The sequence below is a fragment of the Mya arenaria genome, chromosome 9, assembly GCF_026914265.1.
Source record: "Mya arenaria isolate MELC-2E11 chromosome 9, ASM2691426v1".
NCBI classification, from domain to species: Eukaryota; Metazoa; Mollusca; class Bivalvia; order Myida; family Myidae; genus Mya; species Mya arenaria.
Genome location: NC_069130.1, coordinates 3,656,527 through 3,675,843, shown reverse-complemented (window position 1 = coordinate 3,675,843; position 19,317 = coordinate 3,656,527). Strand labels below are relative to the sequence as shown.

Sequence of the window (19,317 nt, the reverse complement as noted above, 5' to 3'; positions counted from 1 at the left end):
TTATTTATTACATTTATTGAAACTTATTATAGGCTGAAGTGTTTGATGAAAGTGCCTTCTACAATTACATATATTTTTGAAAGGTTTAAATAAATAAACATGTATATGAATTCACTTAGTTTCCATTAATATTTAGCATGTCTGCTGTAACAACGCCGGTCATACCTTTGCACTTCCCCTGATAGATGACGACGATGTCCCGGCCCAGCGAGCAAGCCTGTTTCCGGACCATACACTCGTTACTGTACGTCTGTCCGTCACTCCCGCACACGTGCGACACATCTTCCGGGCACGTAGTCTCACACGTACACACTGGTTTCCGGTCCGAGTCCTGCTTGCACACTTGCTGGCCCGGGCAGTAGAAGCCCTCACATGGATCTGCAACAGATGGATTCGAGTGATGGAAGTGTGAAGGATAACTTTTTTTTTGCTCATAAAGGCTCATGCAAATAAATTCAGGCGAACTTTCATTATTATACCACCTGTTCAAGGAAACAAATTAGTACTTTTTATATTATATTGTAAAAACTCTATTTAACAGATACCTACGTTGCCCATTTAGTTTGCACATGATGTGTTTTTTCCCCAAATAACACTTTTCATGTTATAAAGTGGTACCTGCCTCTCTCCCATGTATTAAGGATAAATAATCTTTTAGGGGGCCTCTTAAAATAGGTTCCAGTGCTATAATAAGCTAGAAAACAGACACAAGTTATTCTTAGTAACTGTTTTGGTAATCAAGACGAATGCTCATGAGACCCTTTTGTAGTTATTGATGTTTTTATGACACAATAAACGGATGGTCGTAGAATGGCAATTCCAAAAAGAAAAGAAAAAGATAGACATCCTTGTCGGTGCAAAATTGAAATGTCCAAGTGTTTATAAACTGCATACTGTTCCATGACTAATGAAAAATACAGGAACAAGCGCAATGACAAAATAAACTACATGGGACTGTGTATTGGGAAAACTTTTTTTAGTTAAAATACAAGTTGTCAACAATAAAAAAGAATGCAACCAAACGTAAGTATAGAGATTGAAATAAATTGTCTCTATATAACTATCGGCTTTACTACCTAGGAACTAGATCTATCAGCGGATGTGGTTAGTGCAACCACAACACCGACTTCTTGTAATCAGAATTATTCACTGGGAGTGATGTATGCTCCTTGAATACAATATGCTGTTGGGAAGGCATCATTGTTAAAGGCCCTTATATTTATTTTGGACAGTTAAAGGAATATCTCAACAGAATGTTAAGTTAATGTAAGGAGGGAAGTAAAACAATAAGAATAAAAATCATCAAAGTCAATAACTCTGAAAATACCATACACAAAATAACGGTATTTCGCACAGCACTCAACATAGACAATATGTGTATGTAGTTTGATATAAATACCTTCAAATTTATGGAGATGCTTGTACCAGCAAAACATAGGTAAAATAGTCAAAGGGCAGTATTTCTTAAAATACCATATATAAAATTAATTGACAGTCTTTTGCCTGTTCTGGCGCCGTTAAAGTCCCCACGAGACAAAATGAACATGCATTCAGAGAAACAGAGAAGCGAATGGCATGTGACGTCAGAGAGACAGAGAAGCGAATGTCATGTGACTTCAGAGAGACAGAGAAGCGAATGGCATGTGACGTCAGAAAGACAGAGAAGCGAATGTCATGTGACGTCAGAGAGACAGAGAAGCGAATGTCATGTGACGTCAGAGAGACAGAGAAGCGAATGTCTCGTGACTTCAGAGAGACAGAGGAGCGGATGTCATGTGACTTCAGAGGTACAGAGAAGCAAATGACTCGTGACTTCAGAGAGGCAGAGGAGCGGATGTCACGTGACTTCAGAGAGACAGAGAAGCGAATAACAGTCTTTGCCTGCTCTGGCCCCCATGAGACAAAATTCACATGACATCAGAGATACAGAGGAGCGGATGTCACGTGACTTCAGAGAGACAGAGGAGCGAATGTCTCGTGACTTCAGAGAGACAGAGGAGCGGATGTCACGTGACTTCAAAGATGTCACATGATTTCAGAGAGACAACTATACGAATTTCGCGTGACTTCAGAAAGACAATGATGCGGCCGTCACGTTACTTTAGATGGACAGATGACGGATGCCACGTGTCTTCAGAGATACAGAGGAGCGGATGTCACATGCCTTCAGAGAGACAGAGGAGCGGATGTCACGTAACTTCTGAGAGACAGATGAGCGGATGTCCCATAACTTAAGAGAGGCAGAGAAGTATGTCATATGAGTTCAGAGAGACAGAGAAGAGGGAAACACGTGACTTCAGAGAGACAAAGGAGCGGATGTCATTTAACTTAAGAGAGGCAGAGAAGCGTACGTCATATGAGTTCAGAGAGACAGTGGAGCGGATGTCATATGAGTTCAGAGAGACAGAGATGCGATGTATCAGAAAGACATGAATCGATTGCGTTGCTTTTTCGCGCCCTTAGACAGAGACATTGAGAAACGCTTACAATCGTTCATACAGTGCTGTTCTTCCACACAAATGTTTTATCAATAATGTAGGAGGAAATCTCGACGGTAACAAATAATAAGATTATAGCTCTCTTATTTGGCATTAAATACAGTGCGAGAATAACACTGGAAACGGTCAATATAATATTTTTTGCCATTATGTTGCTTTACGTAAAGTTTTACTTACTCAAATCAAAACTGGAGAATTCAATTCACTAGCAAATAAAAACAGTTTAAAAATCTTATAAACCCCAATTATGTAAGAAATATCTTATTTGGCAATACATACAGTGCAATAATAACACAGGAAACGGTCAATATATTTTTCTGTCATTGTGTTGATACACGTAAAGTATTACTTCTGAAACGTTTGACCATCAAATCAAAGTGTATGAATTCAATGCACTAGCAAGTAAAAGCATGATATGAATATACAGTTTAAATATCCTAACCCCCACCCACCCCCCGTTCTATATCACGTTTAACTAATGAACTAATCTATTAAACAATGATGATTCACAGGACGTCAGATATATAACACCGTAGACATGTCACTACATGCAAAACTATTGAAGAGATAATGCATTTAGAATTTCTTTTTCATAGTTTACAGAAATATGTAATTTGTCAATTTAAATGCATGTACAAATGACATTAGCATGTAGCCAAGCACTAGGATGTAATTAAGTCAAGTTCGTGGATTGTTCCCGGTGCGACGGAAAATCGATCATGTCGCAACTTCCTGGAGATGCTGTTGGCTTTTTATATGTGTATCAACAGTGGTTTTGCATGGCAATGGAACATTTTACATCCAAGTTTGCATTGTTCCCACCAATATTTAACGATAACCTATAGGTATATAAGTAAGTAACATAAGTTTTAGTTCCAAGCCTTGGGTTTTTGCGCGTACAACCATCACCTATTTTGGATATGAGCAACATTAAAACAAGCACAGTGCCAACAGACAATATGGATATGGTCATGCATGCTAGCAATTGAATTATCTTAGCCCTAACAATAAAGATTTGAACTGAAAATATGAACACCATTACTTCAAAACCCTTACCACATTTGCCATAGTACTGTACGTATATTTCGGTTAAGCCGACACACGAAGCCCGCATCATCTCACAGTTGTTCGCATACTCCTTCCCATCTGTGCCACAAACAGGCCCCGACCCCAGGCTGTCACCAAAGTTGTAGCAGACGTCCTGACACTGACAGCGGGCTGATAGCCCGTCTTTGGTCCGAACACAGATGGCGCCGTAGTGACACTTCATATCCTCACACGGGTCGCCCTTTCCAGGCGGGAACGCGTAGCACGCATAACACGCGGGCACGAGCACGTGAATAAATGTTGCTATAAATAGTATTATTGCTAGATTACCGTTGTGAAAGACAATTTTACATGTGCAAGAATCCGAGTCCGTAGGCTTATCCTTTTTCTTAGTTCTGGTATAGGTTCCCGTGAGCTTCCTCTTGGCGTGCACCCTCCCCTGTATCACAGCTATACACATTTGGCAAGAATCACTTAAACCTCGGGTATTTCCCATCTGTAGTTTCTTTTTTCTCGTATCTTATCCTCGTGCTACTTATAAAATGCGGTACAGTATCTTTTGGTACGTTCCTGTTAAATATAAAACGAATTTGTACTAAAAGTCTGCTTTCAAAATCCTCCAATTGCATATAACATTCAAACTAGTCTTGTCCTCGCCAAGAAGTTCAGCCGTAAATTTAAGGAAAAATCAATGTTCTCTCTGAAAATTCTCCGACTAATTTACCCTCTTGGTGATAATTTAATTCGGAACGTCTCTAAAGAGACATATTTTGACAGAACGCCGCGCCGTTATGCATTACGGGTCGCATAATTCACGACGCGTTTCTAAGTAAGATATTGCTGTCATAAATAACGAATATAGATTTCACAGTTCCTCACTACTTCCGCAAATAATTTATGAACAATGAAACATATTTCCAGTTGTAATGATGATTGTTTTTCCTTTGAATCCATATAAATCGATAGAGTCACATTACATCCAGTGATGTATGTTTAAGCTTTCATAAATCTGCCCGATATGAAGACGCCGTTCCACGCAATGCCTCCTTCAACAACCGTGAATGGATGTGATTACACCTATAGAACTCCGCGCATGGATAATGTTCCGCTCATTTCTTCCCCATCAGAGCAATCTTCCGGCCACTTTGCAGGAATAATAGAAGATTGTCGATACCAAACCCGGGAACATCTAAGCTAGAGCTGCCGCGTGGTTTGTTTCCTACCAAATCAGTGGTGTTGAAATTAATCGATACTAAACCAGTCTCATAGATGGCCTTCGTGTAAAATTCATGAACTTGGTTCTGTAAATGAACGGCGGTTAACGTTAGTGAATCGCTTGTCAGTCTGCAAAAGGCATCATGCCGGTGCGATTATTTGCTTCGATAACGACGTTGATACGAAGAAGACCTTGCAACAATTTTGACATTGACAAGTAGCGTAGGTTACTAGACTTTGTATTCAAGAACAATTCTAACATGCATTGTCGAAGGTTGCGCTTCTAACATCCAGTGCAAGGTAGTTATAGCCATTTCGCCAGTATAACCCTTTCTTTCTCCAGTTAATACCTTTCTTTAGTTAATCCTTTTTTCAGTCAAGCCCTTTCTCTAGTTAAGCCCTTTCTTTCTGTAGTTAATCCTTTTCTCTAGTAAAGCCATTTCTCTTGTTTAGCCCTTTCTGTAGTGAAGCCCTTTTTCTAGTATAAACCTTTCTTTCTCTAATTTAGCCCTTTCTCTAGTAAAGCCATTTCTCTTCTTTAGCCCTTTCTCTATTTAGCCCTTTCTCTAGTAAAGCCATTTCTCTAATTTAGCCATTTCTCTAGTTTAGCCATTTCTCTAGTTTAGCCCTTTCTCTACTTTAGCCCTTTCTCTAGTTTAGCCCTTTCTCTAGTTTAGCCCTTTCTCTAGTTTAGCCCTTTCTCTAGTTTAGCCCCTTCTCTAGTAAAGCCCCTTCTCTAGTAAAGTCCTTTCTCGAGTATAGCCATTCCTGTAGTAAATCACATTCTCTAGTAAAGTCATTTCTTTAGTATAGACCTTTCTCTCGAGTATAGCCCTTTCTCGAGTATAGCCCTTTTTCTAGTTAAGCCCTTTGTCTTCGTTTTGTACGTGTTCGCATTGTACTCGTATTGTCTAACATCCATTGATTGTGCTTTCAAACAGCTACTGGTCATGCATCATGTATTTCATTTGCATTTTTGTTTCATGCAACAACAACACAACATCCAATATACATGATACAAGCCGTTGTTTGCATAGTTCTGGTCGAGTTAAACTGTAAACAATTGTATTCGTGTTATCACTGTAAACATTGTCCGTCCCTGGACGATTGGCCTGTATTGGCTAAAGACGAGACAATTACAGATAGGCTTAATGTTCCTCTTATCATTTCAGACTTCCGAGAATAGCGGATATTGATCCATATCTGGAGGAAATCCCCCTCAATATATTATCTAATTTGGTATTAATGGTTTTAATACTTACTGAAATATATTAAATTGTATTGAACATGTAAGTTGATGCGCGTAATCTTATATTTTCTGAAAGAAGGACCAGAGAGACATTTTTACCAGATAAACCTTTTTCGTATACGTCTATTTATCAGTCTTGCTGGAGGGCATCGGGTGCACACTACGTTGATTAACACTTTCAAAATTGCCAACAAGATAAAAATCAAAGCGAGAGGCGCTGAAAGACTATCAGTGGGTAAATATGTGAGAGCTGCAAATTTTATTTGAACTATGGGAATGGGTGAAGGGCACATTGATAAAAGTGAAAAATGTGCCGAGGGCCAAGAGCGCTTTTGCCCACACTGGGCGAGGAAACAACAACATCTTTACCTATTTTATGGCGTCTTGTGTCATTTTGTTTATGTAAATGTCACTTCTATCGTCGTCATGTATTTAATGTGATAATGCATGCTAAAGATTTTTCGTTGCTTTTATTAGATATCATACGATAGGAAAATACAATACATCATATATCATTTCCTTTAATGAACATACATGTTTTGTTAAAGGAAAATCATTTGTTTACAAACAACTTCAGCAATAATTCCATTCAAGATGCACAGCTTATCACTTAAGTCGACGTATCCCCATGTATTTAAAGGTACAATCAGAGGCGTAGCCAGACTTTACCGAATGTTACGCACTAAAGGAGGAGGGTGTGGGATGGGGAATATGTAGCCGGATGGGGGTTCGGGGGGGGGGGGGGTCTACCCAGTGGTAAACAATGGAAAATGGAACGAACATTTTGAGCTCTGAGCTGTATTTTGAGGGATTAATAGGTTTGAGGCCGCCGACTTTGTAGTTACCAAGTGATTGATTTCGGCTCAGAAAGCTATCTATCTCAGGGAAGCAACGTTTTCTTTGGCTCTTCTTTTTATTCTGATATCAATTTTTAGATTAGCCCTCGACCTTTCATTTTTCAAATTAATGTTACGCACATACGTAAGTGCGTAACGCTGGCTACGCCCCTGATAATGCATGCCCCTTTCAATCGCTTCTAAAGATTTTCCGTGCTTTGATTATTTATCATACGTTATGCTAGTTTTATGAACATACACGTTTTAACTGTTAAAGGAAAATGATTTTATTTTTACGAATAACTTTAGCAATAATTCCTATCCGATTGAAAATGTAGAGCTTATCAGATAGTCGTTTTCCCGCGGTGAGGGCAAACATGTGGTCAGTTAATGTATGTAGAAACTATTTTTAGAAAATCAGTCAGTAAATGTAGTTGAAACTATTTCTAGATTATCGGAAATTGTCTGTTCTAAGAATGGGAATACGATTGTGCCTTTTCAATTATTATTGATATATAAATGTTATTTATGTTTTATGTAAGTATCTGTGTAGAAATAATACTAGTGCTGTTATGAATGCTTCGCTCTCTTTGGGTGTTTTACAGGTTAAATCCGAATTACTTTGCTTCATCAAAAGTATGCATAACTCACTGTCGTATCAGGGAATGTGAGTTAGAATAAATTGAAAGGCTAATGTCCAAAACTATGCCAAGAATACACCGGAACGAAGCTTTTACGCAAAATATGTGAACATCTTATTAGAAAAGTATACGCCTAAAAATCATAGAATGAATAGTATTTTGTTTTTGTATAGCAGGCAAATCATAGTATTTGAAGCATTAGCAACGCGAAACCTGGGATGCAACTATTTTGACTTTCAGACAATCATTTTTGTTTCTTATCTCATAAACGTTATATTAGAAATACACCCTTACAAATAAGCGTGCTTCAAGGTCACACAAGGTTATAATAACAAACCCTGCAGGCGATGGTACACTTGCGGTCGGTAATAATTTCTAAAACATCTTGGGCTGAACTCAGGGTGAATATCAGTATGTTACCTTCCTACCAGAGCATCTATTATTTTGACCCACACTAATCTGATAAATATAACGATCTATAAATAGTTCTATTCTGCTAAAAATAAAACGCCGGAATACAGAAATACAGCGCGGAAATAGCCGAACAAGCAAGAACTTATACTCGAATAATCTATTTTTATGGTTTCGACGTCATTCTGCTACTAAACATAGAGCGCATTGAGACAAAAAAATGGGTTAAAACGACACGAATAGAAGTAGTTCTTTGGAGTTTGCGGTCTTAAGACTACCTGCGCGCATGCGCAGATAGTCTAACAATGATGCATAGCATCAAGCCGGTGCGATTAAATTACAAGACAAAAGCATTCATGTAGATCCCCAAAAAGAAGTAGTTATTTACTCTAAGTAAACATATGTTCGAAAGACATTATAATTGATAATAATGTATTAATTATATTGGTTTTTGTGAACACATTTCAGTGTAATGAGTAAATTGAAAGGGAATTTAATATACTACTTATTATGAGGGAATAATCTGGAAGTTATACTTTTGAATGACATATGCAAAACAAACTATTTAGCTTGATGTGTACTAGCTTTTCAAAACTCCCTTGACGCTGCTCGCCAGGGATGATTACTGCGTAGGAGGTTGTGGAACATATGAAATTATTATAGCACCGTGTAACATTCATCTACAGTACGTAAGGGGATAATATTGTATTTAAAATCAATATTTTCAAAGCACACTACTATTCAGGGCTGCTAAAATTTACGACGCCGTTATCAAATTAAGTATACACCTTTGAAAACACACTTCACACAAAGCATTTTTAAACTGGTCTAAAAAATCAGTGGTCGAAATTAACTCAAGCCCGCCAACTCTGCATTAGTAAAATGTATTCCGGGCTTGCTCAAATTTTAAATTTTAAATAGCAGGGCTTTTTCAAAAACTTGATGCGAAGCAGTAGTATAATAATTCAGCGTATTCCAAAATTCTAATTTCAATGAACTGGTCCTTAAGTTAAAGCTACATTTTGGACAATATCAAATAAAGTCGACGCCTTGCTGTGTGCCAACTAATAAACATGCATTATTGCTCGTAAAGATTTAAATGCTATAGGCCTCACTGCTCACAACACTTACATATTCCAACTTTTATGTTGAGTTAATGAATATTGCATGATATACAACAATCACAATGCACACATGCATGAAACTCGAGAGACAAGCCCAATAGTAAACCATTCTAGTATAACAATTAGTTTAAACATATTTATTGAGGAAAATAACACAAGACAACATATATACATCAATGAAAAACAAAGAATTTGATCGAAAGCATAGCTTATATAGATCATTTAGTATAACAATTCAATCATGAAACTCGAGAGACAAGCCCAATAGTAAACCATTCTAGTATAACAATTCAATCATGAAACTGCAGGGACAAGCCCAATAGTAAACCATTCTAGTATAACAATTCAATCATAAAACTGCAGGGACAAGCCCAATAGAAAACCATTCTAGTATAACAATTCAATCATGAAACTCGAGAGACAAGCCCAATAGTAAACCATTCTAGTATAACAATTCAATCATGAAACTCGAGAGACAAGCCCAATAGTAAACCATTCTAGTATAACAATTCAATCATGAAACAGGAGGGACAAGCCCAATAGTAAACCATTCTAGTATAACAATTCAATCATGAAACTCGAGAGACAAGCCCAATAGTAAACCATTCTAGTATAACAATTCAATCATGAAACTCGAGAGACAAGCCCAATAGTAAACCATTCTAGTATAACAATTCAATCATGAAACTGGAGGGACAAGCCCAATAGTAAACCATTCTAGTATAGCAATTCAATCATGAACTGCAGGGACAAGCCCAATAGTAAACCATTCTAGTATAACAATTCAATCATGAAACTGCAGGGACAAGCCCAATAGTAAACCATTCTAGTATAACAATTAAATCATGAAACTCGAGAGACAAGCCCAATAGTAAACCATTCTAGTATAACAATTCAATCATGAAACTCGAGAGACAAGCCCAATAGTAAACCATTCTAGTATAACAATTCAATCATGAAACTCGAGAGACAAGCCCAATAGTAAACCATTCTAGTATAACAATTCAATCATGAAACTGCAGGGACAAGCCCAATAGTAAACCATTCTAGTATAACAATTCAATCATAAAACTGCAGGGACAAGCCCAATAGAAAACCATTCTTGTATAACAATTCAATCATGAAACTCGAGAGACAAGCCCAATAGTAAACCATTCTAGTATAACAATTCAATCATGAAACTCGAGAGACAAGCCCAATAGTAAACCATTCTAGTATAACAATTCAATCATGCAACTGGAGGGACAAGCCCAATAGTAAACCATTCTAGTATAACAATTCAATCATGAAACTCGAGAGACAAGCCCAATAGTAAACCATTCTAGTATAACAATTCAATCATGAAACTCGAGAGACAAGCCCAATAGTAAACCATTCTAGTATAACAATTCAATCATGAAACTCGAGAGACAAGCCCAATAGTAAACCATTCTAGTATAACAATTCAATCATGAAACTCGAGAGACAAGCCCAATAGTAAACCATTCTAGTATAACAATTCAATCATGAAACTCGAGAGACAAGCCCAATAGTAAACCATTCTAGTATAACAATTCAATCATAAAACTGCAGGGACAAGCCCAATAGAAAACCATTCTTGTATAACAATTCAATCATGAAACTCGAGAGACAAGCCCAATAGTAAACCATTCTAGTATAACAATTCAATCATGAAACTCGAGAGACAAGCCCAATAGTAAACCATTCTAGTATAACAATTCAATCATGAAACTGGAGGGACAAGCCCAATAGTAAACCATTCTAGTATAACAATTCAATCATGAAACTCGAGAGACAAGCCCAATAGTAAACCATTCTAGTATAACAATTCAATCATGAAACTCGAGAGACAAGCCCAATAGTAAACCATTCTAGTATAACAATTCAATCATGAAACTGGAGGGACAAGCCCAATAGTAAACCATTCTAGTATAGCAATTCAATCATGAACTGCAGGGACAAGCCCAATAGTAAACCATTCTAGTATAACAATTCAATCATGAAACTGCAGGGACAACCCCAATAGTAAACCATTCTAGTATAACAATTAAATCATGAAACTCGAGAGACAAGCCCAATAGTAAACCATTCTAGTATAACAATTCAATCAGGAAACTCGAGAGACAAGCCCAATAGTAAACCATTCTGGTATAACAATTCAATCATGAAACTCGAGAGACAAGCCCAATAGTAAACCATTCTAGTATAACAATTCAATCATGAAACTGCAGGGACAAGCCCAATAGTAAACCATTCTAGTATAACAATTCAATCATAAAACTGCAGGGACAAGCCCAATAGAAAACCATTCTAGTATAACAATTCAATCATGAAACTCGAGAGACAAGCCCAATAGTAAACCATTCTTGTATAACAATTCAATCATGAAACTCGAGAGACAAGCCCAATAGTAAACCATTCTAGTATAACAATTCAATCATGAAACTGGAGGGACAAGCCCAATAGTAAACCATTCTAGTATAACAATTCAATCATGAAACTCGAGAGACAAGCCCAATAGTAAACCATTCTAGTATAACAATTCAATCATGAAACTCGAGAGACAAGCCCAATAGTAAACCATTCTAGTATAACAATTCAATCATGAAATTCGAGAGACAAGCCCAATAGTAAACCATTCTAGTATAACAATTCAATCATGAAACTGGAGGGACAAGCCCAATAGTAAACCATTCTAGTATAGCAATTCAATCATGAACTGCAGGGACAAGCCCAATAGTAAACCATTCTAGTATAACAATTCAATCATGAAACTGCAGGGACAACCCCAATAGTAAACCATTCTAGTATAACAATTCAATCATGAAACTCGAGAGACAAGCCCAATAGTAAACCATTCTAGTATAACAATTCAATCATGAAACTCGAGAGACAAGCCCAATAGTAAACCATTCTAGTATAACAATTCAATCATGAAACTCGAGAGACAAGCCCAATAGTAAACCATTCTAGTATAACAATTCAATCATGAAACTGCAGGGACAAGCCCAATAGTAAACCATTCTAGTATAACAATTCAATCATGAAACTCGAGAGACAAGCCCAATAGTAAACCATTCTAGTATAACAATTCAATCATGAAACTCGAGAGACAAGCCCAATAGTAAACCATTCTAGTATAACAATTCAATCATGAAATTCGAGAGACAAGCCCAATAGTAAACCATTCTAGTATAACAATTCAATCATGAAACTGGAGGGACAAGCCCAATAGTAAACCATTCTAGTATAGCAATTCAATCATGAACTGCAGGGACAAGCCCAATAGTAAACCATTCTAGTATAACAATTCAATCATGAAACTGCAGGGACAACCCCAATAGTAAACCATTCTAGTATAACAATTCAATCATGAAACTCGAGAGACAAGCCCAATAGTAAACCATTCTAGTATAACAATTCAATCATGAAACTCGAGAGACAAGCCCAATAGTAAACCATTCTAGTATAACAATTCAATCATGAAACTCGAGAGACAAGCCCAATAGTAAACCATTCTAGTATAACAATTCAATCATGAAACTGCAGGGACAAGCCCAATAGTAAACCATTCTAGTATAACAATTCAATCATAAAACTGCAGGGACAAGCCCAATAGAAAACCATTCTTGTATAACAATTCAATCATGAAACTCGAGAGACAAGCCCAATAGTAAACCATTCTAGTATAACAATTCAATCATGAAACTCGAGAGACAAGCCCAATAGTAAACCATTCTAGTATAACAATTCAATCATGAAACTGGAGGGACAAGCCCAATACTAAACCATTCTAGTATAACAATTCAATCATGAAACTCGAGGGACAAGCCCAATAGTAAACCATTCTAGTATAACAATTCAATCATGAAACTCGAAAGACAAGCCCAATAGTAAACCATTCTAGTATAACAATTCAATCATGAAACTGGAGGGACAAGCCCAATAGTAAACCATTCTAGTATAGCAATTCAATCATGAACTGCAGGGACAAGCCCAATAGTAAACCATTCTAGTATAACAATTCAATCATGAAACTGCAGGGACAACCCCAATAGTAAACCATTCTAGTATAACAATTCAATCATGAAACTCGAGAGACAAGCCCAATAGTAAACCATTCTAGTATAACAATTCAATCATGAAACTCGAGAGACAAGCCCAATAGTAAACCATTCTAGTATAACAATTCAATCATGAAACTCGAGAGACAAGCCCAATAGTAAACCATTCTAGTATAACAATTCAATCATGAAACTGGAGGGACAAGCCCAATAGTAAACCATTCTAGTATAGCAATTCAATCATGAACTGCAGGGACAAGCCCAATAGTAAACCATTCTAGTATAACAATTCAATCATGAAACTGCAGGGACAACCCCAATAGTAAACCATTCTAGTATAACAATTAAATCATGAAACTCGAGAGACAAGCCCAATAGTAAACCATTCTAGTATAACAATTCAATCATGAAACTCGAGAGACAAGCCCAATAGTAAACCATTCTAGTATAACAATTCAATCATGAAACTCGAGAGACAAGCCCAATAGTAAACCATTCTAGTATAACAATTCAATCATGAAACTGCAGGGACAAGCCCAATAGTAAACCATTCTAGTATAACAATTCAATCATAAAACTGCAGGGACAAGCCCAATAGAAAACCATTCTTGTATAACAATTCAATCATGAAACTCGAGAGACAAGCCCAATAGTAAACCATTCTAGTATAACAATTCAATCATGAAACTCGAGAGACAAGCCCAATAGTAAACCATTCTAGTATAACAATTCAATCATGAAACTGGAGGGACAAGCCCAATAGTAAACCATTCTAGTATAACAATTCAATCATGAAACTCGAGAGACAAGCCCAATAGTAAACCATTCTAGTATAACAATTCAATCATGAAACTCGAGAGACAAGCCCAATAGTAAACCATTCTAGTATAACAATTCAATCATGAAACTGGAGGGACAAGCCCAATAGTAAACCATTCTAGTATAGCAATTCAATCATGAACTGCAGGGACAAGCCCAATAGTAAACCATTCTAGTATAACAATTCAATCATGAAACTGCAGGGACAACCCCAATAGTAAACCATTCTAGTATAACAATTCAATCATGAAACTCGAGAGACAAGCCCAATAGTAAACCATTCTAGTATAACAATTCAATCATGAAACTCGAGAGACAAGCCCAATAGTAAACCATTCTAGTATAACAATTCAATCATGAAACTCGAGAGACAAGCCCAATAGTAAACCATTCTAGTATAACAATTCAATCATGAAACTCGAGAGACAAGCCCAATAGTAAACCATTCTAGTATAACAATTCAATCATGAAACTCGAGAGACAAGCCCAATAGTAAACCATTCTAGTATAACAATTCAATCATGAAACTCGAGAGACAAGCCCAATAGTAAACCATTCTAGTATAACAATTCAATCATGAAACTGCAGGGACAAGCCCAATAGTAAACCATTCTGGTATAACAATTCAATCATGAAACTGCAGGGACAAGCCCAATAGTAAACCATTCTAGTATAACAATTCAATCATGAAACTCGAGAGACAACCCCAATAGTAAACCATTCTAGTATAACAATTCAATCATGAAACTCGAGAGACAAGCCCAATAGTAAACCATTCTAGTATAACAATTCAATCATGAAACTGCAGGGACAAGCCCAATAGTAAACCATTCTAGTATAACAATTCAATCATGAAACTCGAGGGACAAGCCCAATAGTAAACCATTCTAGTATAACAATTCAATCATGAAACTTGAGGGACAAGCCCAATAGTAAACCATTCTAGTATAACAATTCAATCATGAAACTGCAGGGACAACCCCAATAGTAAACCATTCTAGTATAACAATTCAATCATGAAACTCGAGGGACAAGCCCAATAGTAAACCATTCTAGTATAACAATTCAATCATGAAACTCGAGAGACAAGCCCAATAGTAAACCATTCTAGTATAACAATTCAATCATGAAACTGCAGGGACAAGCCCAATAGTAAACCATTCTAGTATAACAATTCAATCATGAAACTCGAGAGACAAGCCCAATAGTAAACCATTCTAGTATAACAATTCAATCATGAAACTGCAGGAACAAGCCCAATAGTAAACCATTCTAGTATAACAATTCAATCATGAAACTCGAGGGACAAGCCCAATAGTAAACCATTCTGGTATAACAATTCAATCATGAAACTCGAGAGACAAGCCCAATAGTAAACCATTCTAGTATAACAATTCAATCATGAAACTCGAGAGACAAGCCCAATAGTAAACCATTCTAGTATAACAATTCAATCATGAAACTCGAGAGACAAGCCCAATAGTAAACCATTCTAGTATAACAATTCAATCATGAAACTTGAGGGACAAGCCCAATAGTAAACCATTCTAGTATAACAATTCAATCATGAAACTGCAGGGACAAGCCCAATAGTAAACCATTCTAGTATAACAATTCAATCATGAAACTGCAGGGACAAGCCCAATAGTAAACCATTCTAGTATAACAATTCAATCATGAAACTCGAGAGACAAGCCCAATAGTAAACCATTCTAGTATAACAATTCAATCATGAAACTCGAGGGACAAGCCCAATAGTAAACCATTCTAGTATAACAATTCAATCATGAAACTGCAGGGACAACCCCAATAGTAAACCATTCTAGTATAACAATTCAATCATGAAACTCGAGAGACAAGCCCAATAGTAAACCATTCTAGTATAACAATTCAATCATGAAACTCGAGGGACAAGCCCAATAGTAAACCATTCTAGTATAACAATTCAATCATGAAACTGCAGGGACAAGCCCAATAGTAAACCATTCTAGTATAACAATTCAATCAGGAAACTCGAGAGACAAGCCCAATAGTAAACCATTCTAGTATAACAATTCAATCATGAAACTCGAGAGACAAGCCCAATAGTAAACCATTCTAGTATAACAATTCAATCATGAAACTCGAGGGACAAGCCCAATAGTAAACCATTCTAGTATAACAATTCAATCATGAAACTGCAGGGACAAGCCCAATAGTAAACCATTCTAGTATAACAATTCAATCATGAAACTGCAGGGACAAGCCCAATAGTAAACCATTCTAGTATAACAATTCAATCATGAAACTCGAGAGACAAGCCCAATAGTAAACCATTCTAGTATAACAATTCAATCATGAAACTTGAGAGACAAGCCCAATAGTAAACCATTCTATTATAACAATTCAATCATGAAACTCGAGAGACAAGCCCAATAGTAAACCATTCTGGTATAACAATTCAATCATGAAACTCGAGAGACAAGCCCAATAGTAAACCATTCTAGTATAACAATTCAATCATGAAACTCGAGAGACAAGCCCAATAGTAAACCATTCTAGTATAACAATTCAATCATGAAACTCGAGAGACAAGCCCAATAGTAAACCATTCTATTATAACAATTCAATCATGAAACTCGAGAGACAAGCCCAATAGTAAACCATTCTAGTATAACAATTCAATCATGAAACTTGAGGGACAACCCCAATAGTAAACCATTCTAGTATAACAATTCAATCATGAAACTCGAGAGACAAGCCCAATAGTAAACCATTCTAGTATAACAATTCAATCATGAAACTTGAGGGACAAGCCCAATAGTAAACCATTCTAGTATAACAATTCAATCATGAAACTGCAGGGACAAGCCCAATAGTAAACCATTCTAGTATAACAATTCAATCATGAAACTCGAGAGACAAGCCCAATAGTAAACCATTCTAGTATAACAATTCAATCATGAAACTGCAGGAACAAGCCCAATAGTAAACCATTCTAGTATAACAATTCAATCATGAAACTCGAGGGACAAGCCCAATAGTAAACCATTCTGGTATAACAATTCAATCATGAAACTCGAGAGACAAGCCCAATAGTAAACCATTCTAGTATAACAATTCAATCATGAAACTCGAGAGACAAGCCCAATAGTAAACCATTCTAGTATAACAATTCAATCATGAAACTCGAGAGACAAGCCCAATAGTAAACCATTCTAGTATAACAATTCAATCATGAAACTTGAGGGACAAGCCCAATAGTAAACCATTCTAGTATAACAATTCAATCATGAAACTGCAGGGACAAGCCCAATAGTAAACCATTCTAGTATAACAATTCAATCATGAAACTGCAGGGACAAGCCCAATAGTAAACCATTCTAGTATAACAATTCAATCATGAAACTCGAGAGACAAGCCCAATAGTAAACCATTCTAGTATAACAATTCAATCATGAAACTCGAGAGACAAGCCCAATAGTAAACCATTCTAGTATAACAATTCAATCATGAAACTGCAGGGACAACCCCAATAGTAAACCATTCTAGTATAACAATTCAATCATGAAACTCGAGAGACAAGCCCAATAGTAAACCATTCTAGTATAACAATTCAATCATGAAACTCGAGGGACAAGCCCAATAGTAAACCATTCTAGTATAACAATTCAATCATGAAACTGCAGGGACAAGCCCAATAGTAAACCATTCTAGTATAACAATTCAATCAGGAAACTCGAGAGACAAGCCCAATAGTAAACCATTCTAGTATAACAATTCAATCATGAAACTCGAGAGACAAGCCCAATAGTAAACCATTCTAGTATAACAATTCAATCATGAAACTCGAGGGACAAGCCCAATAGTAAACCATTCTAGTATAACAATTCAATCATGAAACTGCAGGGACAAGCCCAATAGTAAACCATTCTAGTATAACAATTCAATCATGAAACTGCAGGGACAAGCCCAATAGTAAACCATTCTAGTATAACAATTCAATCATGAAACTCGAGAGACAAGCCCAATAGTAAACCATTCTAGTATAACAATTCAATCATGAAACTTGAGAGACAAGCCCAATAGTAAACCATTCTATTATAACAATTCAATCATGAAACTCGAGAGACAAGCCCAATAGTAAACCATTCTGGTATAACAATTCAATCATGAAACTCGAGAGACAAGCCCAATAGTAAACCATTCTAGTATAACAATTCAATCATGAAACTCGAGAGACAAGCCCAATAGTAAACCATTCTAGTATAACAATTCAATCATGAAACTCGAGAGACAAGCCCAATAGTAAACCATTCTATTATAACAATTCAATCATGAAACTCGAGAGACAAGCCCAATAGTAAACCATTCTAGTATAACAATTCAATCATGAAACTTGAGGGACAACCCCAATAGTAAACCATTCTAGTATAACAATTCAATCATGAAACTCGAGAGACAAGCCCAATAGTAAACCATTCTAGTATAACAATTCAATCATGAAACTTGAGGGACAAGCCCAATAGTAAACCATTCTAGTAAAACAATTCAATCATGAAACTGCAGGAACAAGCCCAATAGTAAACCATTCTAGTAAAACAATTCAATCATGAAACTGCAGGAACAAGCCCAATAGTAAACCATTCTAGTATAACAATTCAATCATGAAACTCGAGAGACAAGCCCAATAGTAAACCATTCTAGTATAACAATTCAATCATGAAACTGCAGGGACAAGCCCAATAGTAAACCATTCTATTATAACAATTCAATCATGAAACTCGAGAGACAAGCCCAATAGTAAACCATTCTAGTATAACAATTCAATCATGAAACTTGAGGGACAAGCCCAATAGTAAACCATTCTAGTATAACAATTCAATCATGAAACTGCAGGGACAAGCCCAATAGTAAACCATTCTAGTATAACAATTCAATCATGAAACTGCAGGGACAAAGCATTGTTGTTTCAAAAGTAAAAATAGAAAACTGCAGGACCTGAAACTGTGTTTTAGTAAAAATATAGCGATCTTGGACCTATTTTAGCTGAATAATTATCGAGTTTTTGCATCTATTACTTTGCGATGGCTTTTGCTCTTAACATGGTTTCCATTGGCAAAATTTGTTTATGCTTAAACACCTTTAATGTTTGCCGTGGAAGTTAAATGCAGTTTTGTTCGGTGTAGAATCAGAATTAACCACTCGTGTGCCTTAATATAGGTGTAGGTAAGTCACGAGTTGGACCGAATGAAAATGATCATAGCAAAAGGCAATCTGTTACCCGAATACAAACTACTCGCGTATTTGTATGCTAAGTAACCCACCAGATACACTTGTAAACTAATCTAACACTCTGTCACGTAATGCTTACTGTTCACTTAACTTGTTGGAAGTATTTAAGCTATTAAACAACAACCGTTCGAATGTCAGT

The 19,317-nt window shown here is 36.5% G+C and overlaps 1 protein-coding gene across 2 annotated transcripts in view; it reads right to left on the bottom strand.

The window, feature by feature from the left end:
- Positions 1-4,564, bottom strand: part of LOC128246844 (agrin-like) — a 33,267-nt gene extending 28,703 nt beyond the window's left edge. The window contains exons 1-2 of one of the 2 annotated variants that reach the window (XM_052965330.1): positions 3,555-4,564; positions 166-378 (exon numbers count right to left, since the gene is read on the bottom strand). In XM_052965330.1, the coding sequence (XP_052821290.1) occupies positions 166-378; positions 3,555-4,041 (700 nt within the window). In that variant the 5' untranslated portion in view covers positions 4,042-4,564. The remainder of the gene's footprint in view (positions 1-165; positions 379-3,554) is intronic. The other variant, XM_052965331.1, reaches the window with a different exon arrangement.
- Positions 4,565-19,317: the final 14,753 nt, after the last annotated feature.